This window comes from Manacus candei, unplaced genomic scaffold (assembly GCF_025592945.1).
Source record: "Manacus candei isolate 608988 ecotype Guabito, Panama unplaced genomic scaffold, ASM2559294v1 h1tg000005l, whole genome shotgun sequence".
In the NCBI taxonomy this organism is placed as follows: domain Eukaryota; kingdom Metazoa; phylum Chordata; class Aves; order Passeriformes; family Pipridae; genus Manacus; species Manacus candei.
The window spans coordinates 1,930,959-1,955,266 of record NW_026138053.1 but is presented as its reverse complement, the minus strand read 5'-3'; the positions used below and the strand labels follow the sequence as shown (position 1 = coordinate 1,955,266).

The window sequence follows — 24,308 nt, the reverse complement described above, 5'->3', positions numbered from 1 at the left end:
TGTGATTTGAGGAAAACGGAAGATTCCAGGGGGAAAATGAGGTTGAGGTAAACTTGTTGAGACTGTTCTTGGAGAGGGAGGAAAAAATTTCGTACAACGGCCAACATAATGTTGTTTATTTATTTCACTGCTTGCAAACAACCCCTACTTGTGCCTTACCATTTAACTGCCCTGTATTTTATGTTCTCTTCAATGCAGCCAAGCCCATGGAAAGCCAACAGAAATGAACATAAACCAGGCTCGCTCTCCTCCACCCGTGACTCTGCCTTTACCAGTCCAGTGTCTGTAACCAAACCAGCGGTACTGGCAAGTGGCTCAGTCCTCACCTCTCCCAAAGAGGTAAGGGGTTGGGATTTGGGATAGGGTGGGACCTTCTATCACTATCACCTACTGTAGCTCAGACGTGATAAGGCCCTCTCTGTACCTGCCTTTGCACCCTTGAGGGATGACTCACTTGTACATTCTCTGGCACATCTCTGATACACTATAAGAAATAAAAATGTGGTTTACCTGACTGTAAAACCATTGGTCTCTGTTAAAATGTATTAGAATTTCCCTACAGTAAAAAAAACCCCAAAGTACTAACACTTTAAATGGTGGTGTGTAACTAGACATGTATCGACTTGGTGTTTGTTATCCAAGTGCAGATACCAAGCACTGATGTGAATGGATAGGTAAATTGATTCCCATGATGTTCTTCATGGGAAAAGAAGGAAGGAAGGTGATCTGCCTAATTTCCTTTCTCTAAAATAACAGCACAGGCAGTGAGCTCTGAGGGGGTTGAAGGAGTTTAACATGTGTACATGTGACTTCAGCTACAGTGTCTAATTTTGGTGTTGGAAGGAGGCAATCTGCTGAGATTGAAACTGATTCACCCCTGGTTTTGGTCTGAACTATGGAGAGAACCTTAAATACAATTCTATTAATATTTCAGCGCTAAGTGTGACATAACACAAGGAAAAATAAAGAACAAAAATAAAACAGGCTGTGATGATGATTCACAACATTTGAAATTACTGTGATCACATTTTAAGTGTAGAAGTGGGTTTTTTTTTTAGTTGCGTATTTGTCTTGTTTCTTTACAAATATTACTTATAAAATAAAGCCTTGTCATCTTTATGATTTTCTGCTTTGCAGGCTTTACTTTGCAGCAGCCTGAGCTTCCCTGCCTTAGCCACAGCTGAGTGTACAAGCAGTCATTAAAGGCAATGGTTAACAAGCAGGCACCTGTCACTTTGACAAATAGATCTTACATCATGTTCCTTTCCTTGCCTTGCTTTGTCTGTCTTTAGACCAAGTTCTTTGTGCTGCCTTGTTCTTTCTGTAATGCACAGCACAGCATGGACACCTTAAACAGGGTTTCATCTCAGCAGATCCGGAGGGGTGTGTTCACTTTGTATCATACACACAGGTGTCTCCTTCACCCACCCCCCAAGGAGGTCTTGTGTGAAGCTTCAGTCAGGGAAGGTGTGGGGTACTAACCTGAGAGCAGAGGTGGGCAGCTGGGTTTTCCCCAGAGCAAGCAGGACTTTCTGGAATGTTTCTTGTATTACCAGCGTCAATCAACTAAACAAAAAGGGCTTAAAAATTCCTCCTGACTAAAACTGAGCCACTTGTAAGATGCTTTTCTGTGAATCTGTTGGAGACTTACAGTATGAAAATATGTGACTGTGGCCAGCACATAGTACTGTAATCCTGGCTCCCCAGGACTACTACAAATAATCTCTGTTTTTTTGTTTCTGAAAGGTAATGTCCCTCCTGCAGAAGTGGTGAAAATAGCACCTTTATTCATAAGAGACCACAGTGTGTTGAAAACTAAAAGAGTGCCAGCTGGCACCGGCCCCATGTCCCCACAAGCCAGCCTAAGACAACTTAAGTTACAATACAGTCAGAATTCTTAAAATGCTTCAGGATTACTTTTCTTTAAGAGTAGCCATCCCTGATACATAGACTGACCTCAGAACAAATCTGAGGTGTTGCATAGTGCTCTCATTAAAAAAAAAACACCAAAAAAAAAGGCAACACCAAAAAACTGAGAGATGCCTTGATGTTTCAGTCAAAGGGCTAAACTTACTTCAGAAAAGATGCCAAAAATGATTCCTTGTACTACTTTAGTGCTAAAAGAGGATGCTCTGTAAAACATAAAACTGCTACTAGACATAACCCTTCTACAGAAGGTTACACGTGAATCCAGAACTGAGGTGAAATTAATTCCCATTCAGAAATCTGTGGTTTCTAAACTTTAGCTATAACTGTCTTCCCCTAATGCATATAAATTACGTTTTAGTACCTCAACATCTTATTAAAGATTAAAACAGCCACTAGCAAAGAGTTCAAGTAGAGTATTCCAAGTTACTAGAAGACATCTAATTTTAGTCTCTCCTTTGTTCACTGTTACCTTTTGTCTCTGCAGTCAAACTAGTTGTCTTGTTGAGAGCCTAATTTCAGTACTGTGTTGGCTTTTTATCCTGATAGTCACAGTCATTTTTTAAGTCTGTTACAACTGGTGATTTGTTCCTTACTGTGTTGAATTAGGCAAAATCCAAGAAGGCTGCTTGAGAAACGTGTCCTGCAAGGCATTACTTTCACCCTGCATTTCCCTGAAGGCTTTATTTCAGTCCAGTGTTTCACGTGCAACAGGCATTAGAAATTCAAGCAGCAGTTGCTGCCTTGTTTTTGTTCTAGTTCCCTTGATCTTTGCTCAGAGCACGGCGAGTGTGATAAAAATTCTTGGCAAAGGAGATTTGTTTTGAAGAGCCTGAAATTGCAACCTTCTTCCCCAGCTTAAAAAAGTGTGTAGGTAGAAAAACACTACAGACTTCAGGAAATGTTACTGTTTTAATATTGACCAAAAAAAAATAAAAGCAAGTACATGAAGGAGAAGAGTAATTTTGCATTGAAGATTCTGCTGTCAGGTATCCATAATAATTATTAAAGTCCTCGTTGTTTTAGAGTAACCAGACATGAACTCCATACATGAACGGGAGGTTAAGGTATCAGAAAATTTCACATAATGTTTTCTTAGTCTTCTTTTGAGTGTCCAGTCAAAATCATGGAACAGATTAAGCTGAAAGCTGACCTTGGTTAGCAATGCTCCTATTGCAGGATCACAGCTGGGGTACTGCCAGTGGGCAACTGCTGTGCCGTGTGCCTGGTTCACAGCCCCAGATAATTAGGGAAGCTACGCTGCAGAAGAGCACAGGGGGTTTCCTTGGATTCGTGCACCGAGCTGAGCAGGTTTCCCGCAGGCTCCAGGGTTGTCTGTGTCTGGCTCCACACTGAACCATCTGGGCTGAGTGCACAGAGCAAGGAGTTGGCAGTTTGCTCTCCAGGGGAGGATCCCGAGGCTGTGGCTGCTTGTTTCACACCCGGTTGTGGGTAGTTAAGGATGTGACCTGACCACTCCCTGAAAGGAGATTACCTCCCCATAGCTAATTTCAGGGTAGAGTCTGTCAGGATGACTTAAGACGCAAATTTGAACTGAGGCTAATCTCCTTAATTTGTTAATTTTTGTAGGGCAAGAATCCTGCATGAAGTTTTCTGCCTTAATGTTCTGTTGTAGGCTTCAAATTCCTTGGGAGAGTTATATTGCCAAGGAACAAAACAAATATGGCCACATGAATTGACTCCTGGGGGGGGAAAATTGAGTTGATAATATTAGATGGGAGAACAGTGTGCTGGTAAGGGAAGAAGTGAATGTGCAACACCCATCAGTATTTTGGTGGGAATTTGACATTAGACTGGGGGGGGGTTGAGGGGTTAATAGCCACCCAAAGAACTGATGGTTGTTTGAAAGGTGTAAGCACAGACACTGAAGAGAAACTCTGTAGCAGCACAGTTTGAAATTGTCTGTGTTCTCCCTCCCCTGTGCAGAGTCCTTCCAGCACCACCCCTCCCATCGAGATCTGCTCCTCGCGCCTGACGAAGCTGATGCGCCGGACCACTGATAAAAAGAGCGAATTCCTGAAGGCACTGAAAGATGATAGAAACGGGGAGATAACAGAGAACAGGGAATGTGACAAGCTGGATGATGTAAGATCACTGTCCTTGTATATGTGATCATTATTAGTTAAGGAGTTGGGGACTGAAAAAGCCCCGAGCAGTGTATGTAATTCAGGGCTGTGGAGGAGGAAAGGCTTGACTCCCTCTGGCCTGGCACATGTGCCAACAGATGCAGTGCACAGCACTGTGATGGAGGGAGATCTGTAACACAGAAATGCAAATGGATAAGTAATAAATGAGGTGGAAGGGAAGGTCACAGATGTTGAAGGTAATCTAGATTTTTTGCAACGATTCCCTAAGGAGTGGAATGATACCATGTTTTTACATCTCTGTTTTGCTTTCCAACTTCCTTATCAAACTACATTCGTGGGAAAGTAGAACTCTGTGCTTGTGAAAGGGGCAGGATTGTGGCTTAAGCCTCAGAGGCTCAGACCAGACTCCTGAATGCATAAATCTGTGCCTTAACGTGTCTGTGAAGCGTGTCCTTAGGAGCATTTAACTCTCGTAGTTTCCTGGCTGTCCCTCTGAAGCCCCTGGTGATGGCTTTGTCATGCCAGCACTCCTTCCCTCGGCACAGCAGCGCAGTCCACCAAACGTCCTTCATCGCGCCTTGTCCTGTCACAGCCAGGTACAAATTGCTGCAGCCATTATCAGTCAGGCTCTGTAAAAAACACAGGCTCAAGGTGAAAGGCTTGGCTGGACTTTCAAAGGCAGAAGCTTGAACTTGGAACTGTGCTCTTGGCACACTCTGATGCTTTTCTTTTTCTTTAGATGGAGAGCAACAGCACACCAGAACCAAAGGAAAACTGGGAAGAGAATTGCCATCAGAATGGCCTTTCTCTCCCTTTGCCGGAGGAGGGGGAAAACCTCTCCCATTCATTGGAAGCAGAACACAGGTGAGTAAATGGCAAAATAAAGTCTCTAAAGTAAGGGAGGCTGAGTCCTTGGGCTGTGTGAGGAGAAGGAAATTATTTCAAAGAAAACTCTGTTTTTGGGAAGCAGCAGTAGCTTTGTGTGTGTGGAGCAGCAGGTGTGTGGGCTTTGTAACTAGCGCTGGACTGGGCAGGGTCTTATTGAAAGTAAAACAAGACACCAGTGTCAGGTGAGCCAAGGCTTTACCAAGGTCTGTAATTAAATTCCAGTGCTGCTCTAGTGCCACATCCCCATGTGCTAATGCTGCCTAGATATTTACTTGCCCACACTGGGAGTCAGCATGAACCTGGTGTGATTCTCATTAATTTACAAGCAGATGTTCTGAATGGAATGGTTTTAGGACACACACACCACACTTAGTTTGCATTTAGAATACTCCTGTGCTGCTTTACATGCTGCAGAAGTGGAGGAGAGCTAAGAAAATATTTGCCTGGTATCTCAGTCTGTATCTCACGTCAGTGAGTAAGCACTGTGAGCATCTGGTGCAAGCGGATAGTGAGGTTTAGGGAGATCCTGAGCTGTGATACTGGTTTGGTTGCCTCATGTCCTCCTTCAGTGTCCTTGGGCTGGAATTTGAAATCCCTGCCTTCCGCCAGGCTGGTTATGTACCCATTGTACAGGGCTGCTGATGGTTAAATATTTGTAAAAGACATTGAAAAATGTTGGGTAAACACAAAAGATTGTTGAAATGGTCTCTGATAGAGAAGATTCCCTGGTGAATTCAGGGTGATTTAGTACAAAACCTCATGCTTCACGGACAAAGGGTTCTCTCCTTCGCCACTGTTCCCCTGCTTAAGTTCCCACACCCCTTTTATTTTCTCCACAATCAGGTTATTGAAAGAAATGGGATGGCAGGAATATCCTGAAAATGATGAAAACTACCTTCCCCTCACGGAGGATGAGCTCAAAGAGTTCCAGATTAAATCAGAGCAGGTATGTTTACACCTCTTGCCACTTGTGACTGCTCTTCTCCCTCCTCATGCACAAGTCTTCTATGGGGTCAAGGATGCTCAAGGAAGGCAAAGAGTTGAAGTGAGACTGTAGTAGAATTGATGGCTCTGCATTATCCAAGCAGAGTGTGTGTGTATACACACTTAAATATGTAATTTGTGTCCGTGCATGGTTAGGGACAGTTACTGCCCACAACTTTACTTGTTTTAAAACTTGCTTTCATTCCTACAGCGAAGAAGAAATGGATTTGGGAAGAATGGATTTCTTCAGGGCCGCGGCTCCAGCCTGTTGTTCCACTGGAGAAGCACTTTTAAGACAAAGATTGAGGACTCAGACACAGAAACTAGTAGCAGCGAAACGTCAGATGACGATGCCTGAAACTGGGCACAATAAAATTAAAATTAATAAAACCAACCCAATAAACTCAGTTCATAGTTCAACACGTGTTTGGGGTTGTATAAACTAAACAGAGTTTATTCTGTCTCCAGTCTGTTCAGTTTTTTCTTTTGTTGTTGATACTTCATGCACAAGGGAAATGATTGTATCCCAAAGAAGAGAGAAATTGGCTTCTTTAGCTTTTTCTTTTGGTTTTGCCCTAATGCTTACTAGAAGTTTGTGCAGCTAGCAAATTTTGACAGAAATCCCTTGTGGGGCAGTGCACAAGTTCAGTCGTGTGAGCAGGACACAAGTGGCTGACTGATCTCTGCAACAACAAGCTTCTAACAGTGCCGCCGCATTGCCCAGTGCCGCGCGGTAACGGTGTGCTAAAACAATCATTGTCGATGACAAAATGGCTTTTGAAGTTCTAATTATGTTAAATTAATGCTAATAACATGGATATTTTATTTTATTTTTTTTTTTTTGGCGGCTCGGGGAGCTTCATCACTTAACCAGGCGTTTGTGGTTTTCTTTTTTTTTTTTTTTTTTTTTTTTTTGGGTACAGCTGTAAAATATTTGGATATAGGAATTGTTTGTGTTCTTCTTCTTGCAGCCTTGATATTCAGGGTGGATTGTAAAATATAAATTTTTTGTGAGATTTCAAAGATTAAGATTATTTTGATAACATTATTTACAGATTTTAAAAAGTGACTATCACATTGAGTCTGTATGAGGGGGAAAAACTACTGCATCAAAAATAACTAACTTGGAATAAATATTTTGCATCAGTTTGCCAATTCTAATTGTCTTTCTTATGTAAGAAGAGCTTTCCTCTAAGGGACCTGAAACTCTGGGGGTTCAGTAGCACTGGGGATAAACAGTTTCTTCTCCCACTCTATATTTCCACTTGGCAAACATTGCTGTAGCGCTCAGACTGCAGGAGCTGAACTCTTCCTTTAAGAAGGGAGAGGGAGAACAATGCTGAGATGACAGCCCATGCTTGAGGGTTTTGGTTTTTTTTAAAGAAAATAATTGAAATTATCTCCTACTAAAGCAGTTTGCTTTTTTTTTTTCCGCTTCATACAAAATGGTGAAGCTCAACCGGTCGGTGTCACTTGTTCCTAGTGCAATGCTGCTGTTTATGTTCACAACGTGGCAAGGGAATGTCTGAATCCAAAGCTGTTTTCATTGAAATCTTTTTTAAAAATTCATGAAAACATTTCTATTAGATTAAAAAGAATTTTACAAACAACTCAGTTGTGGCCTAAGCTATTTTAGTGTCTGGTGTAAGTTCAGCTTGTGCACAAAGGTTTTGGATTGGAAAGCGCCCAGGTGTTGTGCAGTGTTTGCAAGTGGGTTGGATGGAGTTGCACAGCGAGAGCAAAACCCTGGGCCTGCTGAGCTGAGGGGCTATCACACGAGGTTGTGCCTGTGTGGTTTTTAGTCCACTCCTGGCCAGGCAGAGAGGACTGAGGTGTAAGAAAATTGTGATGTTTAGCCATGAATCTTTGCGTCTGGGCTCAAGGGAGCACTGTCGGCATTATCAGGTGTAACTGTGCTGCCTCTGCTTTCAGCTCCCACTGCCATGGTGATGCTGCCTCTGCAGGGAACCCCAGGTGAGAGGGACAACGGGGCATTTCTTCATCACTGCCTTCTGGAAACTGAGCTCCAGGGGCTGGGTCTGCCTAGGAATGCTTGGGGAAGTGCTGGGACTCCTGTAAGACAGGCATTTTACAGCTTGTCTCGTTCTTTTTGAATGTCCTTGTGCTTTGGTCCCATCAAACATGGCTTTTGGCTGGAGAAGTCCATCCATTTTTTAAAAATTTAACTTCCTACATCCATTTAAATCAAATTATGCAGATCTGTTGTGTGCACTGTTGGCAAGAAATGGGGTAAGTTTAAAAACCCCTTCACCTTAAATCCGTGCTAACAGCCACTTGGAAGAGAGGAACTGGATTGCTGAGGAATCCCTGCCTGGACTGTGGGACCAGTGGGGGCCTGCGTGTGTGTGCTGGGAGCTCCTTGTTCTGTGCCAGAGTGATTCCTCTGCCCTAACCCCTCCTGTGGATTTAAGTATCCATGAAATTCTGGAAGTGTCAATGTCAGCCTCTGGGTGAGCTTGATCGAGCAAATCCCCGTGCAACAACCGGCAGCTTTTTCCTGAGGAGTCCCTCACCGGGATCACTGCCAGTGAGGTTGGGGGGACCTGCAGCAGCCTGGGAAGAGCCCGTGGGTGCTCTGCAAGGACAGGTGGGTGCAAGGATGGAAGGAGGGGAGCTTGTTTTGGGAACAAGGGCAGGGCCTGGACACCTGCGGCATGGAGAAGGGGCAGAAGGAGGTGTTTCACCTCTGCAAAGTTTCCTCCTCAAATCCTGTGGTGCAAGGCGGAAAAGGAGCACCCCCGGGACACCCCGGAGCGGCGAAGGTTTTGTAACCAGGGGCGGGGGAGCTCTGCGGGACCTCCCTCATCTTGCTTTTTGTGGATTGCTCAGGTGCCCAGACGACGTTTTTTTCCCGTTCCGGTGCCCGTGGTAAACAGCAGGAATGGCCCAGGCCGGGGGTGCGGCCGCCCTCCCTGCCCTGCCCAGCGTCCGGCATAGCAACAGCGGCTCAAACAGCGCCAGCACCGCCGCCGGCAGGTCTGTGCCCGCACCCAGCCCTTTTCCCTGGCAGGGTGCCTCCCCCCCAGTGACCCCCACCGGCTCTGCTTTCCAGGGTGCCGGACATGGGGAGCTTCCCGTGCCCCCGCTGCCGCATGGCGTTCAGCTCCCGGCAGCTCCTGCGGGCGCACCGGGAGAAGCTGTGCCTCGGGATCCCGGAGCCCACCAGCTCCTGCCTCCATGGGGGGAACCCTCTGCCTGAGGAGGGGGCGCCGGGCACGGCAGGGAGGCCACGGGACACCTCGGTAGTGCGGAGCTGGGTCTGCCACAGAACGGGGAGGGGCAGGAGGGATGGGGATAGGGACAGGGACAGGCGCTGGGCTGGGAAACAGCATCTCTGCCAGCATTGCTGGATCCAGCTTGGCCTGAGCTGGGGCAAACCATCTCCCACCCCTGCACCACGCCGGCAGCCTTTGGTGATTATTTTACCAAAGGCAGAAAAGTATATTAGTAAGTGGGGGGGGATTTTTTTCACCCTTTCCTTCCTGTTTGTGTCTGCGAGGTCGGGGTGTCCCTGCATGGGGACGGCCCTGAGCCACACCATCGCCTTGAGCTCCCCGGGGTCTCAGCGGCTGTGTGGGGACAGCGGGGACCGGGGTGGGCGCGGGGGGCTCCCCTGGGGGCCGTGCTCACCCCTCAGGAGCGGGCCCTGCTCCGCACGGCCGACCCCGCTTCCAGGACGCCCACAGTGCAGGTACAGTGAACCCCTGCCCCTGTGGGCACCAGCACCCCAGCGGCTCCCCACACCCCACAGCTGGTGGGAGTCCAGCCCCTCCTGCCCGCTGAACCCCCTGTGCAGCAGGGAGAGCCCCCCCAGCAGCCGGTCCTGCCCCAGGGGCAGCAGCAGCCGCCACAGGAGCTGCTGGAGGCCCACAAACGCCAAATGGCAGAGATCCAGGCCAGGACCCAGCAGCTGGAGCAGCAGAGGGAAGGTGGGCACTGTCAGCGGTTTAGGGGTGATGGGGGGCACGTGTGGGGTGCAGCAACCCTCAGGGAGTGGGGCTGTGGGGGCCCTGCTGAGCCCCCCTGTCCCCTCACCTTCCCGCAGGGCTGTGCCGGCAGCTGGCAGCACTGGGGGCTGGAGGGGCTGGGGGGCCTCAGCCCGAGCAGGGGCAGCTGGGGCTGGGCCAGGTCCTGCAGGCCCCAAAGGAGCAGCTCAGACAGGTGCAAGCGGCACAGCACAGGTGAGCCCCAGCTCTGACACCTCCGGGGGAGAGCCCAGGGGGGTGCTCTCCATCAAGGAGCCTTTGGCCTCCTCACCCCCCCATTTGCCCGTTTCTTCCCCAGGGCCACCCTCCACCTCGACACCCTCCTGCCACCCTCGGGGCCGCTCGCTGCCGAGGCCAGGTGAGGGGCTGTGGGCCATGGCAGGTCCAGCAGAGTGTCCCGCTGAGCCCAGCGATGGCTGATCCGGGGCTCTGGCAGGGCACTGCGACTGTCCTACCTGCGCGCCGGGGGACACGACCCGGCCATCCTGGACCAGCTGCTCCACCTCCAGCTGGAGGCCACGGTGCTGGAGAAAGGAACCGCAGGGCTGTGCAGGGGCAGGAGGATGGGTAAGGCCCAACCCCAGCCCCGTCTCCCTGCAGGGACTGTGACTCCACAGCCAGCACCTGAGGCATTCCCGGCTGTGCCAGCAGAGCCCCCTGGCACTGGCACACAGGGTCTGGATGCAGCACTGTTGGCTGTGGAGCTGGAAAACTGGCGTCTGGAAGATGAAGTGTTGGCGCTGAAGGTCAGGAGAGAGAGGAGAGCTGACGCTGGTAGGTGATGGGTCCTGGGGAAGGGGGTCCCCCATCTGCACCTCACAGCCCCTGGCTGCTTCTGGGGCTGCAGCATCAGAGCCTCTGGGCTGGACATGACTCATGGAAATATGGGGAAGTTGGGGGGGCTGCAGCTGCACAGCCCGGGGTGGGGTCTCTGCACTGAGAAGGGAGAGTCACGACTCCCCCTGATCCTGAACAGTTGCCCAGTGACATGCTGGGAAAGGGTTGCTGGGGGAGCGTAAACCCCACAGCAAGGAGTTCCTGTCCCCAGGCTCGAGGGCGGCCCAGCGGCACTCGGAGGAGCTGGCCCAGCTCCAGGCAGAGGTGGGGATGCTGCGATGCCACGCGGAGCAGGCGGGGCCACGGCTGCCCCCACCCATCCTCCCACCCGCTGTGGCCCCCTCACTGCCACCAGCCCTGGCTGTGCCAGAACTTTTTATGGTAAGAGCCTTGGCCCAAGGCGATTTCTAGCTCTCCAGGGAGGGGAGAAGGGAGATGGGAGAAGGGCTGCCAACTGGCATAGGATGACAGATGTGAAGGTACAAGCTTGGGAAGATTTGGGAACAGCTGCCTTGGCTGCAGCTGGGGATTAGGGCCCCTGGGGCAGGGGAGTCCCTTCCCAGTGAGGGAGCAGGGGTGTAATTTGCTCTGCACACCCAATGCTGTGACAGAATGGCCAGGCAGCTCCTGCCTGTGCCTGTAGCAGGACAGTGTCAGGACCCTCCTGCCCTTGACACAACCTCTTTCATTTCCCAGGAGCCCCCTGGGCCAGCACTGGGGCCAGGCAGCCCCACAGGCCATGTGCCCCACAGCCTCCCCCTCAGCCCCTTTGTGGCCCTGGAGGACCCTCCTCCTGCTCAGGAGCCCCAAGAACAACACAGACCTCCACGAAGGTGAGCCAGGAATGGGCCACACTGCCCTGGCATCCCCTCACCACCCTGGAGTGGGAAATCGGGGCTTTTTTAACTGTTAGGGTCATGAAAGGATGGCAAAACCTGTGTTTGAACTTCAGTTCAACAAGATGGGGCTTGGGACTGGCTGTGTAACTGGCACCAGGAACCCAGTGCTGGGATAGGGGGAAGCATTTGGGATCCCTGCTGGGCATTTTGGCAGCAGGGAGAAGACAGGCAGCATCAGGCTGACCCCTAAGCCAGCAGGCAGTTACACAGCTCAGCCTCCACCTCAGGCTGCCCTTTGTGCCCCAGGACTGAGCCCACAGCCAGATGAGTGTTCCATCCTGCTCACAGTGGTGGTTTGGGGACAGGCAGAGAAGCACAATCACATTCCCTTTCCCTATTGCTCAGCTCGTTCCATCGGGCACATCCCCACCAGCAGCCCTTTGTAGGGAAAGCCTGACCAGGAGCAGGCACAGCTCAGCCCTGGCAACCCAGCAAAACCCAGTACCAGCTTTCCTAATTGTCACAGGCCATATGCTACGTGTTTAATAAATGGCTTCAGCCTATTGCTCTTCACTTCTTGGCCTTTGTCTATGTTTATACACACACAGTGTCCGAGAGCAGGCTCCCCTCGCCCCCTGGGAATGTACAGGCACACAGGCTGCCCCAGGGGACAGCCATGCCCTGCCTGGAACCACCACTGCCCTCCCTCTCCACAAGCTCTCCCTGCACAGAGGGGCAGAGCTAAAAATACATATCCAACAATGTCCAGAATGTTACAAACCTCTTCATCAGCCTTCCCCTCCCCTCTTTAGGCTGCTCGAGGCTGAGGGAGGCACGCCTAGAACCCACAGCAGGCTTAGCTGAGACTGAACCCCAGCACAGCCCCAGCTGTGACCAGAGCTGGTACCCCAGGAGAAGGAAAAATGTCACATCTAGACTGTCCCCAGACAAGACCACAGTGAATTTCATTCACTGCTCTTCTTCCCCTGAAGCAGCCAGCTCTGCCTGCCCGATCCTACCCCCTTCTCCTGCCTCATGAGGCAGATGTGGATGGAAATGCTGAAGCTCAAGGGACCAAGAGCCCAGCACTGGGCCAGGGCTGAGACCTGCACCCCAGGGGAACAGCCAGGAGCAGTGGCTGGAACCTGGCACAGGAGGAAGGTCAAGACAGGGACTATTTGCTTACAATCTTTATTGAAGTCATACAAAAGTTGCCAAAAAGTGAAAAAATACACTATATACAAAACCATTTTCCTTGTAAGGAGAGGAGTGTCCAAGGTTAAAGAATTATCATACTGTGCTTTCAACTGCAGCCCCTGATTCTGGTTGTGGCCTTTTCTCTGTCTAAAAGAGAAGAGAAGGGTTTGTTTTAAAAAACCAAGACACTGCCTTACAGCACCAACTCATGCAGCAGCCCAAGGGTTCTGTAATTTGAAGATTTAACTGACTACATGAGCTTTGCTCATCTCCAGAGCCCAATACTACCCTACAGCACTGATATTAACAAGTGCAGCCCAGGGGTGGGTAATAAAACCCAGGAGTATGAAGAACTGGGGGAAGACCCTGTGCTGGAGTTTAGCCCAGCTCAAACTCCCAGAACCCGTCTCTGTCCCACCCCAGAGGTGACAAGGCTCCCCAGCTGGGTCTGTCCAGCCCACACAGGGTCAGGCACCACAGTACAACATGCACCCTGCCCACTGGGAATATTCCTCATCCCATCTGGGAAGCCCTGTGGAGGCCAGCAGGCAATAAAACCTGCACATCTACCAAGCAAAAGAACCATCCCTGAACAGAGTGGGGGAAAATGAAATAAAGAGCACAGCCCAGACTCCTGGCTCAGCTGCCCACCTCCTCTTCCATTTTTTCTGCAACCTCATTTCCACTGGGGGCAGGATCCCCACCACCACCATTGACAGCCGGTTCTGGTTTAGATTTCTTGGCTTCATTGTCTCCCTGATGAGTCTCCTCTTCTGGTTTCCTCTGAAGACAAAATTGTTTATAGTCTTCAGTAAGTACAAATTAAAGCCTTAATCTTTTTGAGAAAACTTAGCATTATAGGTCACTGCACATTATCTACCCAAGCTGTGCTTGCCAGGCTCAGGACAGACACCTCAGTGCCAGGGTTTAACAGAGCTCTGAGGCTCTGGCTCCAAGGTCTCAACCACAGCAATCTCCAGTGAGACACTGTTTGGGTGCCAGAATCTCTAGTGCTGAATTATCCTTGATTACACTCTGGCAAGGAAATGCAACCACTGAGCCCAGTAACAGTTCCAGGGTAGGTTCAGGGCATCTACAACACTTGAAATCACCTGTGTAAAGCAGCTCCAAGTCACTCCAGGCACACCTGAACTCACAGAAGCCAGTGGAACAGAGGCCAGGCTGTGACATGGCCACAGGCAACATTAAAAACTAAAGTTCCTACAGGGGATACTCTGTTATATCAACACTTCCAGAGAACACACACACCTTTAAAGGAACAGAGTGCTCAACATCTCATCTCCATTTTATCATTACCATCGCTCTGGCTTTGCTATTTATTAAGCCCAAGTCTCCATTTCCTTTTGGAAGAAGGGAACCCAGCCCAGCCTGGTCGCCTGCCCTTTCTCCTTGAGATCTGCAGGTGAACCTGCAGCTCTTGAGGGTCCTCAGCAGAGGAAGCCCTTGTTCAGAGAGCACCTGCAGAAGCCACACAACAGGGTCAGGAGTTACACCATGGTCAGGCTGGTGCTGAACCACCAAGAATGGTCTCCTGGAGGTCAGGGTTCCCAGACTGATTGGCTCCCAGTGGAAAGGAGTTTCATGCACTATTTCTGGTTTTACTTTTAAAGTATTTTCCCATTATACAACTGAGTTAAAAAAAAAAGCTCTAAGACAAGAAATCCAATTACAAAGAGCAAGACAGTGGTACATGAACTGCTTGTTCAACAAGTCATTTCTGGACTCACCTTTTTCCTGACTAGGTGAGAGATGTCTGTAACACACTGAGATGCACCATCAGCTGCTTTTCTTACTGGAATCTGTTACAAGACAGACACTGACACATGAGCAACTGTAACCAGTAATCCTTAAAGCAGACAGGCATTAACAACATCCATCTCAAATTAACTTACTGTGGAAACAGAACCGCTGTCTTCACTTTGTGCAAAGCCAGATGTAGTTCCAATCTTAAGAAAAGCAGAAGAAGCAGTGAACAGATTGTGTGCAGACCATTCAAGCAAGCTTAGCAGGAGACAGAAAGCCCAACCCCTTCAAATCCCAGCACTGTACTGTGCACTTCTACACAGGACAGACAACATTTGCTCCACATTTGCCTGACCCATCATTTCCAGCCCTAATACATTAAATGCCACAGTAACCTATCAAATTCCCATTTAGTTTGGAACAATTACTGTCAAGGTACTTACTAAATATCCTTTCTTTAGATGTCAGCTGCCTCAGTTTCCTTCTGAGAATCACAGCCTGTAACACCTGTGAGCAACCATCAGCCCCTGATCAAGTCCAAGCTCCTCCCATGACTGATTTACTTAAAGTTCCACTGGAAGAATGCTGGGTCAAAAGGAAACCACAGGACACACTCACCAGAGTTGCTTTCAGTCCCAACTCGGCTACTCTTGCACTCTTTTGAGACTCCTTTGAATCTTCTATCTTTTCTTTAATTTCAGGAAGCAATCCCTTCAGCTCTTCAATCTCCTTCTCATCCTCAGGGGACCCGCTTTCTGCTTGCTTTATTCTCTCAGTCAGTATGGCTGGGGTGAAACAGTTATCAGGGCAAAACACCTTGAGACAAAGTAACTGTCCAGTTATCAACATCCAGAGTCAACTATCTGCTAACACACACACAGTTTCCACAATTCTGCTGTGGGTGTGGTCCGTCTGCCACCCCAGGGCAGGCAACGAGCACACCTCAGTTAAACAGAGTCTGCTCTGCCTCGACACAACTCTGACAGAGCTTTAGAAATCCACTTACTTACCCAGCCTCTTGTCGATGACCTCCATGGACTTGCCGAACTGCAGGACGGCCTCGTCGAAGTCGCTGTTGTAGTGGTAGGCCAGGGCCAGCTGGTAGTGGCTCTCGGCCAGCAGACGGTCGTGAGCCTCCAGGTACTTCTGCTGCAGGGCCAGGCAGGCCTGGAACTCCTCTATAGCCTGTGTGTAGTTTTCTACAGGAGAAAAGCCACAAGGTCTTCACAAAAGACACTAATCATCCAAACGACCCAAGCCCTCAGTGGATCTCTCGTGCTCTGTCACACCCCACACAGCCCACACACAGAACACGGCAGCTGCTCTGACAGCACTGCCTCCCCCTCAGGGACCGTCTAGTCCAGTTCCTGAAGTTATCTCACGAGTGTTTTGTCTACTTCCAGCACAGTCAAACCAGGCACTAAATCCTCCTGTTCAACCTGCTACCATGAATTCAATGTAACAGGTCCCAGCTGCAACAGGGATCTGGAGCCAAGGACAGTCCCCTGCCGCCCTCCCGCCGAGCTCTCCCCTGAAGGTGCTCCAGTGACATAAGACAACCCTTGATTTGTAGCCCCGGCCCAGAAACCTGTTGGATCATTTCCAATGCTTGCCCCAGAGAAGGAGTACACTTGGATTTAACAAGATTAAATTATGTTTTCAAATGAAAGGCAGGTGAAACATCAGAAGGCACAAACCTGGGGCTTGCTTCCCACTCCTTTTTTCTGCTGTGTAACACAAGAGTCTTTCCTCACTATACCTGAGGATTTTGGAAAGTCTAAGTCAACCATTTTTCATTTGCAGTCTTTATGTTCTGACATGGCACGGTACTGGCACCTCCTATTAATTAAGCTCAGTGACTCTTTGCTTCAGTAAGTCTCTTTTAAGTTCATAGGCAAGGTTTGGTCACTTCAGAAAATGGAACACATGACTGATTTTGATCTGACAACACATTTCTTACTCAAATTTTTTCTTTCACTGCTCTGGAAGAGCACAACTATCCCATTTAAGGCACCAACTCAGTTCATCCATTGATGCCAAAGCTTCTCACATGGCTGCAACTACCATGATCAGTCTAATTTGTTTTCATTCTGAGAGCCTTAATGCACCTCTGCTCATTTTAAAGTACAAAACAGTGTCAGAAAGTGGAACTGAACACTTTGCACATGAGAATTAACATTACTTACCAGATTCAATGCTAACTTCTCCTAACTTCAGATGAGCTTGAGCTGCATGGAGCTGAGCTTCTTTTGTTTCTTGTCTAAATCAAGAAAAAAAAAATAGTTTCCAAGTCCTGATCAGAATATGGCACATTCACCAAGTGGTTATGCCACTCTCCAATTTACAGAGTTTCTCTGGCATATATCCAAATTAAAACTCAAGTCTTTACCTCTTGTAAATGACTTTTGCCAACTCCAGCATGTCCCAGGCTAGCTCAAGATTTCCAATTTCATCCTCCTCACTTTCCTGCAAAAACCAGAAGTTCATGAGAGATAAACAGTTTACCACTAGAAGGAAAAGAAGAACAATAATATGTAGAAGAGGTTATTGCATCAATCAAGACTTCGCCTGCAGTGAAGATGGTTCAGTGGAACATAAACTCAGTTTGTTGATATGGCCTCATTAATTTTTTTTCCCCAGAAATATCAGGGCACCAAGCACTAATATCATCTCAAGAGGAAGATTTTGTTTAAGGTGCTGTTTAGATCTACCTTTTTTTTTAATGAACCTTTGAACTTTATTAGAGTAGTCTGAGAAAGGGACAGATAATCATTTAAAGACAGTTATCTAGAATGCTTATTTTCACACTACGAGGCTTCAGATTTTTCCAGCTGTTTTGGCTGCTACATCAATGTACATCTCAGGTTTGAGCAGCACCACACTTCTCAATCCATTCCCATGCTAATCACAGCTTACTGGAGCAGAAGCATTCAACATGTATAGTGAAAGAACAAAACAAGCAGAGAATAAACTCACAGCTTTAGTGACAGGCTACAGCACTGCCCCTGCACTACCAGGCCACGTTACTCAGCAGACCACAAGAATTTGTTTCAGAGCAGCTGAACAAACCCAAGTTTACAGACACAGCTGAGCAAGATCCCACAATGTGGACTGGGTGCAACACTGGCCCTTCCTTAGGCAATACTGCCTTTCAAAAGTAATGTCCTACATAGGACTAAATAAAACACAAGTGAACTTTTATAACATGATGTTTAGGGTAATACTGCACCCTCCCGTGAGCAGTATCAGAGCTCAGCAACCTCACCTTGTCTTCCACTGTCAATTCATTCTCCTTATCATCTTCAGTTTTATCATTTTCTTTATCCTCCTCCTCAGATTCTTCTGTTTCTACAAGGCAAGTAGATGGATGAGAACACTTGTTGTTACTGTGCTTGCTTGACATGGAGTCAGGCAGAATATATTATATCCAACCCTCATCCTTCCAGTGACAGGTTAGAGGTGTGATGGAAGAAGAGCACAGGTACATTAAATTCTCAGCAGCAGCAGCAGCCATCTTGCTGAAATTGTTCAGCACTGTTGACTAAAGTAGTCTGTCATTTAAACTTCGTACTACCTACAACAGGAACTCACACAGAATTTAGCTCTCACAAATACACCGTGAGCTCCCACTGAACCCATGGGATCCTGAGCAGCCCTGGAGGCACTGGGCAGCTGATGAACTTCATCCTCCATAAAACAAGTATTTTCAGCAAGATAGCTGCCAAGTTGCACACAAATTAGTCTGAGTTCATGTTCCTTATGTCAGGGATTTAAGTGACAGTGTTATTAATGAACCTCCTGTTGTGTAGCACTAATTTGACTTCCGACACTCTGCAGGAGCATCACATTACCTATTCTGCCAGCAGAAAACATTTGGGGAAAATGTGCAGTGAAGGAGCATGGCTAATAACTTCAGAGAATTGGCTGATCTGAATGCTGAAGTCACACAATTCCTGCATCACAACCCCTTGCTAATTCCAGAACAACAGGAGCTTGATGGGGTGGGGACTAGAGAGCCTGTGAACTCATTAGTCTAGCTCCCAAAAAGCACACACCTACCACTGGCAGGGCCAAACCTGTCAACATGAGGACACCTCCTTCATAAGTGAAACAGAAGAGATGTCAGGACGTCAAAAATTTAAGTAGTGGGAGGAGTCTGCAATGACAGCACCAGGCCAGGATGTTCAATAGGTCCTCACACTTAGCAGAATTGGGGGGAAAAAAGCAGTAGTATGTGAACATAGTCAGGCTTTCACAGGACGATGAGCAGGTAACTACTCTTAGTTTATGTTCAGTCATACTCTCTCCACACAGACACCTTGTTAGGCTGCTGCTCCACCACTGAGTGTTCACTGTGTTTAGCAGAACAAACCCTTTCAGTGTCCAGAATTATCCAGTCTGAACATCTGCCTCTCCTGAAGTAAGGCACATGCTGTGAAGCCAAGTTTCTGACAAGCAAAGTTGCAATTATCAGCTCATCAATTAACTTGTGCAATACAAGGCACCGGCCTGCTAAAGCCACGTACAGTAATACTGCAGCAAAGGGTGCAGGTCTTGCTGGGTTACTCCAACAAAATCCTGAAAACAGCTGTGATAAAGCAGGGAAGCAGAGGGCAGAAGCTAGACAGCTGGAAGACTGTACTAGAGAGCAGCAATAAGCCTTCAGCAAATCAAGTTTAGATTTGCCAACTAAATTCTCACTAGCGATGGACCACCAGAAAGACTTGAATGGGGAGTTCCTTCCGTCCACCAAAACTGAATTCACTATTTTGTTATGTGTTCAGCTATTCTTGCTTTTTCATCATAAATAAAATACAGGCATAACCAGAGGCAACTTGTGCTTCAAGTTATTTGGAGGTTAGTGCAATAAACCCAGGTGCATGCAAGTGAACATCCATTCAGTATTCTCCACCAGCCTAGCCATTACTTACACATTTCACAGGGCTGTCAGTTTGCTTTCCAGATTTGCTTTGCAGTTAGTTAAGCGTTAGTCTAGAGAAACTGAGACTATTCACTATTCCTTGAAACTTTACTTGGATGTAAAGTCTTTCAAGAGCCCCTTTACTGTGCCTTTTCCTTATTCTAAGGCAAACAGAAAATTCTGAATGGAACACTTTTTACCCACTGTTAGCCAAATCCATCAAGTCATCCACCCACAAATACTTTTCTCCTCTCAGTGTTACCTTCTCCCTCTTCCATCAGGTCATCTTTCTCTTCTTTTTCTACCTTAGCACCTTCACCCTCTTCCATCAGGTCATCTTTCTCTTCTTTTTCTACCTTAGCACCTTCACCCTCTTCCATCAGGTCATCTTTCTCTTCTTTTTCTACCTTAGCACCTTCACCCTCTTCCATCAGGTCATCTTTCTTTTCCTCTTTCTCTACCTTAGCAGCAACTTCAGTCTTTTCTTCCAGGTCATTAGGTGGCTCTTTGCCCTCTGTGGGGACAGGTTCCTTTGAGGATTCTGTCTCTTTAGATTCACCTGGTTTCTCTTCCGTAGCTGTCTCTACTAGCTCTTGTTTCTCTTCCATCTTCTTCTGTTCAGCTGTCTCTGCTTCCCCTTCTGCAGCTTCTTTCTGCCCCACAGCAGCTGCTGCCTGTGCTTCTGCCTTCTCTTCTGCTCCTGCCTTCTCTTCCACAGCTGCCTCTGCTTGCCCTTCTCCAGCCTCTCCCTTCTCCACAGCTGGCTCTTTATCTGTTGCTTCTGCTGCCTGTTCTCCCACCTCTCCCTTCTCTTCCACAGCCACTTCTCCCACTTCAGCCTCTTCCCCAGCTGCCTTTGCCTCCTTGTCTGACACTTCTGTTCTCTCCTTCTCCTCAGTTGCCTTGACCACCTTGTCTTCAGGCACTGTCTTCTGCTCTTTTTCTACCTCCTTCTCCTCCACAGCTGCCTCCTCTTTCACAGCCTCCTTTTCCACAGCCACCTGCTGCTTCTGCTCTTCTGAAGTTTCTTCTTTTCCCACAGAAACCTCCATTTTCTCTTCAGCCTCTTCAGGTTTTACATCCTTGTCAGCAGTTGCTTCTTCTTTTGGTTTCTCTTCCGTAACCTCTTTCGTTTCATGACCTTCCTCTTTGATTTCCTTCTCAGAAAGTACTGGAGACTCTTCTGCAGACTTTTTGGCCTCTTCTTTTTCCCCCATGGCGTTATAAACCTGTTCTCTCAACTCCTCCCTTGCTTCTTCTACATGATTGAGGAAGCATAAACATTTCTTCGAGTTTAGTGATAAAGACATTAAAGGGCACTGACAACACCACCCGCAGACCCTCCAGTGTGTGTTGGTTTGTTACCAAGTTGGATGACGCTCCTTAAAAGCTTCATTTTCCAAGTACAAGGAATTAGGACACAACCAACATAGTCACTTTGAGCTAAACAAACCCCTTCCCCTTCCCCAGCATTGCAAGCGGCCGCTCAAGCAGTGCCAGCGATTTTAGTCACAGCTAAGCAAGAGGTGCCAGTGTTTTAATAGTCTGGATGGACAGGAATTCCTGTATCATCTCCAGCTGCAGGCAGTATAAAATAGTCACTGTTCCTGGGCTTTTTACAGAGACTCTGACCTGCTGGACTACACACACTGTACTGCTACAAGGTTACAAAGCAGTTCAAGTCAGCGGTGAAGCTTAGGAAAGCAAGCTTGAGTGCAGTGTTTCAGGACACAGACACCTGGTGACCCTTTACATATGCTTTCAGTGACCAGCTCCTTGCAGATGTTTTATAGGTTTTGCTCATTTTAAAGCAAGACTAAAAAACAAAACAAAACAAAAAAAATCACCACAAAAAAAACCAAAAAAAAGTCCATTCAGACTGCCAAGAGTTTCAACAGAACAGTTCAGGCTACCCAAGATACCAATGGACTAAACTTGGATCATTTCAGCAAGAACATAGAGTTTGGTGCCTCCACACCAGGGCAGGCAGCTTTACCTACCATCAACAGCTGGCAAGGCAGAATCATCTGCTTTTTCTCCTTCCTCTTCCACCTGCATCCCTTCTAAGGCATTTCCCAGCACACCATTTTCCATTCTGAAGGGAACAAAAGCTTGTTATCCCCTTGGCTCTTGTTATCACCACTTGAACTGCCCAAGCTGCAATGCCACAGCCCATCCCACCCAGGGCAACCCTGTCTGTATCCCATCCTAGTGCAACCCTGTCCATAAAGGAGTGAAATCCTGTTACACCAGACAGACTCTTCGACAACTGCCAAACTGTCACCATACCTTGCCAACTCCAGGAGAGACTTTCCATAGTAGAAAAAAGCTTCTGCACACTCATCCGCTGTCTCACCATATTTCTTACCCCTAGAAAAAATAATGAAGAATTATTTGCCTGTGCCTACTTTAGGTTTTGATACGTGAACTTGCTAAATTTTCCTGGACAGGAAGAAATCAGTTTTTTGCCTCCCCTTTCATTGCTTTAAACTAATAATGAACGCTCCCCTCACTTAGCTTTCATGTGGCTTTCAAACACACGCAAAGGAAATTAGTCTCTAACCCAAAAAGTACCATTCTCAGAGACTGATCAAGAAGACTAGTGAACACAGTACCAGAAAATAACACTATCTCATTGCTTTTATATTAAAAGACCCCTGCAAAATAAACTATCAAAGCCCTTTTCCTCCCTAGGGAACTGCACTGGCAATTATTATCACAAAAACCATCTAAGCTGCACACCAGCTACAGCACTGCCCAGCACTTGGGGGAATTTAGTTTGTCCTCTCCTCAGTTCTATCGTAAATTACAAACATGTGAGGTAAAAATCCCAATCTTTCTTGCGTGAGCCACATCAGAACAGCCAAGCTGAAGCCCCAGCCCTGCAAAAACACACAGAACATTCTACTACTCACAGTAAACTTGCAGCTTCCTGGAATGCATTAACAGCAGCCGGAATATTTCCCATTACCAAGTGCTTCTGCCCCAAACCCAGTAGTTTCTTTGATTCTCCGTCCACATCCATACTGGAGGAGGGGAAATAAGTCAAATACAGGATGCTGTTAGTTTCCACAGTCATTTCACAGACAGCTTTCAAAATCTAAGCAACTTTATGGAAGAGGGAGTTGCGTGAGTTCCAGCAGTTGGAACTACCAGCAGGGATTCGTTTGGTTTTGTTTGTTTAAATGTGGAACAACTTATAGTTCCAATAACCAAGGGAAGACAAGCAAATCTGAACCAACCACTGCAAAAAGTATCAGAATCTGGTATGGCAAAGGGTGCTAAGGAATACACTTTAGGAGTTGCACAGAAACACAGCACTGAGTACCAGTGTTTCACCAGAATCCAATACTAGCTAAGTCAAGAAAAAGAAGAATAAGTCCAAGTTAAGACATTTCATAGCACAGCATGATGCAGCTGAGAAGAATGACAGATGGAAATCTCAGTTTCGATTCACTCCATCCTGCACAGCTTTATTTCCAGAAGGTTCAGCCCAGCACAGTATCTCAGACTGGGACAAGAGAGTATTGTCACATGCCAGTCTGGGCCTCCCCAGCACTAACTCACAGACCAAGAACTTTGAGAACAGCTGCTATTTGCATATTTATTAGTCCTTGAAATGGTTTTACTGCTCTAGATTTGTGCAAACCACAGGTGAGCACAACTTTTCAGCACCTACAGCACCCACATCAGTTAAACCCCAAGCCTAACCATGTGATTCGAAGGGTGACTTTTGTGTTTTACTCAGTAACTCCTGAATTTCACGTTGTTCAGTGACCGACAGTCCCGACTCCCTCACCTGTCTGTCTTGTCTGTGGATGTGGAAGGGGCTGCCAATTCTTCTTCCATCCTGCAAACAAAACATCGAGCGATTCTTTTATAAGAGGTCGCCCAACCCACGGCAGGAGGGGTGTGAAACCAGGGCCGGGAGCGCTGGATTTCAGGTGTCCATCCCCGCGGGGCGAGCTCGGGTGGCTGTGCCGGGCTCTGCCGTGGGTTGGGTGTGTGGGGTGCCGGGGGTGGGTGCGGAGGCTCCGCCGGGCCGGCCCCGCGCAGACAATGGGCCTTTCCCGCCCTGCCCGGCCCCGCCCCCCGCCCTTGGCGCCAAACCCCGCGGCGGCTCCTCACGGGCCACGGGTCACGTGATGTCCGCCCCCCCCCCCCGCGGCGTCGGCTGCCCCCAACAAAGATGGCGGCGGCCGCGCCGTGGTCACGTGGTGGCTCCGCGCGAGCCGCGCGGGCCCAGCTGGCGCCGGAGGAGCGGGAAGCGGAATGTACCACCGGGGCGGGGGGGGGAACGGGGCCGGCCGGTACCACCGGAGCACTGGGGGGACGGGGCGGGCCGGTACCACCGGGGCGGGAGGGGGGACGGGGGAGGAAGGTACCACCGGCGGCGGGAGGGGAGCACGGGGGGGGATGCAGGTATCACCGTCGGTGCGGGGGGAGCAGAGGGGACAGGCGCGACATCCCGACCAGCACCCCCAGCCCCCCCCAAGGAAATCCTGCCCACCGCCCCCCTCTTTCCCCCTTACCCCCTCCGGGCGCGAAAGCGGCCCCCCCCTCCTCTGCTACCCCCCCGCCCCCTCCCCAACACACACACACCGTGACCGGGGCCAGCCAGGCCTACCTAGTCGCGGAGGCCGGCGCGGGCTCAACGCAGGGGGGAGCGGCGACGGCCGAGGATTGCATAGAAGCTGCTGGAGAGAGGGGCGGCGGCGGCAGAGTGCAGCCCCCTGCCCCTCGGGCCGCCTATATACCCCCGAGGACACGCCCCGGCCCGCCTGGCGGCGCGCGCGCGCCGCGGGGGGACTACCACTCCCGGCATGCCCCGCGCCCG

General features: G+C 48.7%; 3 protein-coding genes across 12 annotated transcripts in view; 2 read left to right on the top strand and 1 right to left on the bottom strand.

Moving 5' to 3' along the window:
* The window catches only part of GPBP1L1 (GC-rich promoter binding protein 1 like 1), a 30,904-nt gene extending 23,843 nt beyond the window's left edge, over positions 1-7,061 (top strand). For 2 of the 3 annotated variants that reach the window (XM_051795872.1, XM_051795875.1), the window contains exons 8-12: positions 199-339; positions 3,874-4,032; positions 4,774-4,898; positions 5,766-5,868; positions 6,118-7,061. In XM_051795872.1, coding sequence (XP_051651832.1) covers positions 199-339; positions 3,874-4,032; positions 4,774-4,898; positions 5,766-5,868; positions 6,118-6,264 — 675 coding nt within the window. In that variant the 3' untranslated portion in view covers positions 6,265-7,061. Of the gene's footprint in view, positions 1-198; positions 340-3,873; positions 4,033-4,510; positions 4,719-4,773; positions 4,899-5,765; positions 5,869-6,117 lie in introns of those variants that run through there. The other variant, XM_051795885.1, reaches the window with a different exon arrangement.
* A 1,584-nt stretch (positions 7,062-8,645) lies between these two features.
* On the top strand, positions 8,646-12,649 carry CCDC17 (coiled-coil domain containing 17). 6 transcript variants are annotated; one of them, XM_051795818.1, is made up of 10 exons: positions 8,646-9,169; positions 9,427-9,618; positions 9,724-9,856; positions 9,973-10,108; positions 10,212-10,271; positions 10,350-10,480; positions 10,565-10,687; positions 10,962-11,131; positions 11,447-11,583; positions 12,402-12,649. In XM_051795818.1, the coding sequence occupies exons 1-10, from the start codon at positions 8,990-8,992 to the stop codon at positions 12,451-12,453; spliced, it is 1,314 nt and encodes a 437-aa protein (XP_051651778.1). In that variant the 5' UTR covers positions 8,646-8,989; the 3' UTR covers positions 12,454-12,649. The 6 variants fall into 6 exon arrangements, with proteins under 6 accessions (XP_051651778.1, XP_051651796.1, XP_051651769.1 ...); XM_051795836.1 differs by lacking the exon at positions 9,973-10,108 and having other exon boundaries at positions 10,588-10,687; XM_051795809.1 differs by having other exon boundaries at positions 10,350-10,687.
* Positions 12,650-12,764: 115 nt separating this feature from the next.
* Positions 12,765-24,261, bottom strand: NASP (nuclear autoantigenic sperm protein). 3 transcript variants are annotated; one of them, XM_051795627.1, is made up of 15 exons: positions 24,099-24,260; positions 23,271-23,321; positions 22,387-22,497; positions 21,761-21,841; positions 21,472-21,566; positions 19,734-20,729; positions 17,816-17,898; positions 16,940-17,016; positions 16,737-16,810; positions 15,561-15,749; positions 15,169-15,335; positions 14,700-14,753; positions 14,535-14,606; positions 13,438-13,569; positions 12,765-12,933 (listed from the first exon to the last, which is right to left on the bottom strand). In XM_051795627.1, exons 1-15 carry the CDS (start codon positions 24,158-24,160, stop codon positions 12,880-12,882), a joined length of 2,298 nt encoding a protein of 765 aa, XP_051651587.1. In that variant the 5' UTR covers positions 24,161-24,260; the 3' UTR covers positions 12,765-12,879. The 3 variants fall into 3 exon arrangements, with proteins under 3 accessions (XP_051651587.1, XP_051651597.1, XP_051651609.1); XM_051795637.1 differs by having other exon boundaries at positions 24,074-24,181; XM_051795649.1 differs by lacking the exons at positions 12,765-12,933; positions 13,438-13,569; positions 14,535-14,606; positions 14,700-14,753 and adding an exon at positions 14,761-15,057 and having other exon boundaries at positions 24,099-24,261.
* Positions 24,262-24,308: the final 47 nt, after the last annotated feature.

What these genes read in the sequence shown, in the direction of transcription:
- CCDC17 (XM_051795790.1), top strand. Translation starts at nt 8,990, where the DNA reads ATGGGGAGCTTCCCGTGCCCCCGCTGCCGCATGGCGTTCAGCTCCCGG. An exon ending in GCTGGAGCAGCAGAGGGAAG is followed by an intron (nt 9,857 to 9,972) that starts GTGGGCACTGTC and finishes ACCTTCCCGCAG; the next exon opens with GGCTGTGCCGGCAGCTGGCA. An exon ending in GTGCAGGGGCAGGAGGATGG is followed by an intron (nt 10,481 to 10,587) that starts GTAAGGCCCAAC and finishes ACTGGCACACAG; the next exon opens with GGTCTGGATGCAGCACTGTT.
- NASP (XM_051795627.1), bottom strand. Translation starts at nt 24,160, where the DNA reads ATGCAATCCTCGGCCGTCGCCGCTCCCCCCTGCGTTGAGCCCGCGCCG. An exon ending in AATTGACAGTGGAAGACAAG is followed by an intron (nt 17,017 to 17,815) that starts GTGAGGTTGCTG and finishes TGGTTTTTGCAG; the next exon opens with GAAAGTGAGGAGGATGAAAT. An exon ending in CAGAAAAAATGGAAGAGGAG is followed by an intron (nt 12,934 to 13,437) that starts GTGGGCAGCTGA and finishes CTTCTCTTTTAG; the next exon opens with ACAGAGAAAAGGCCACAACC.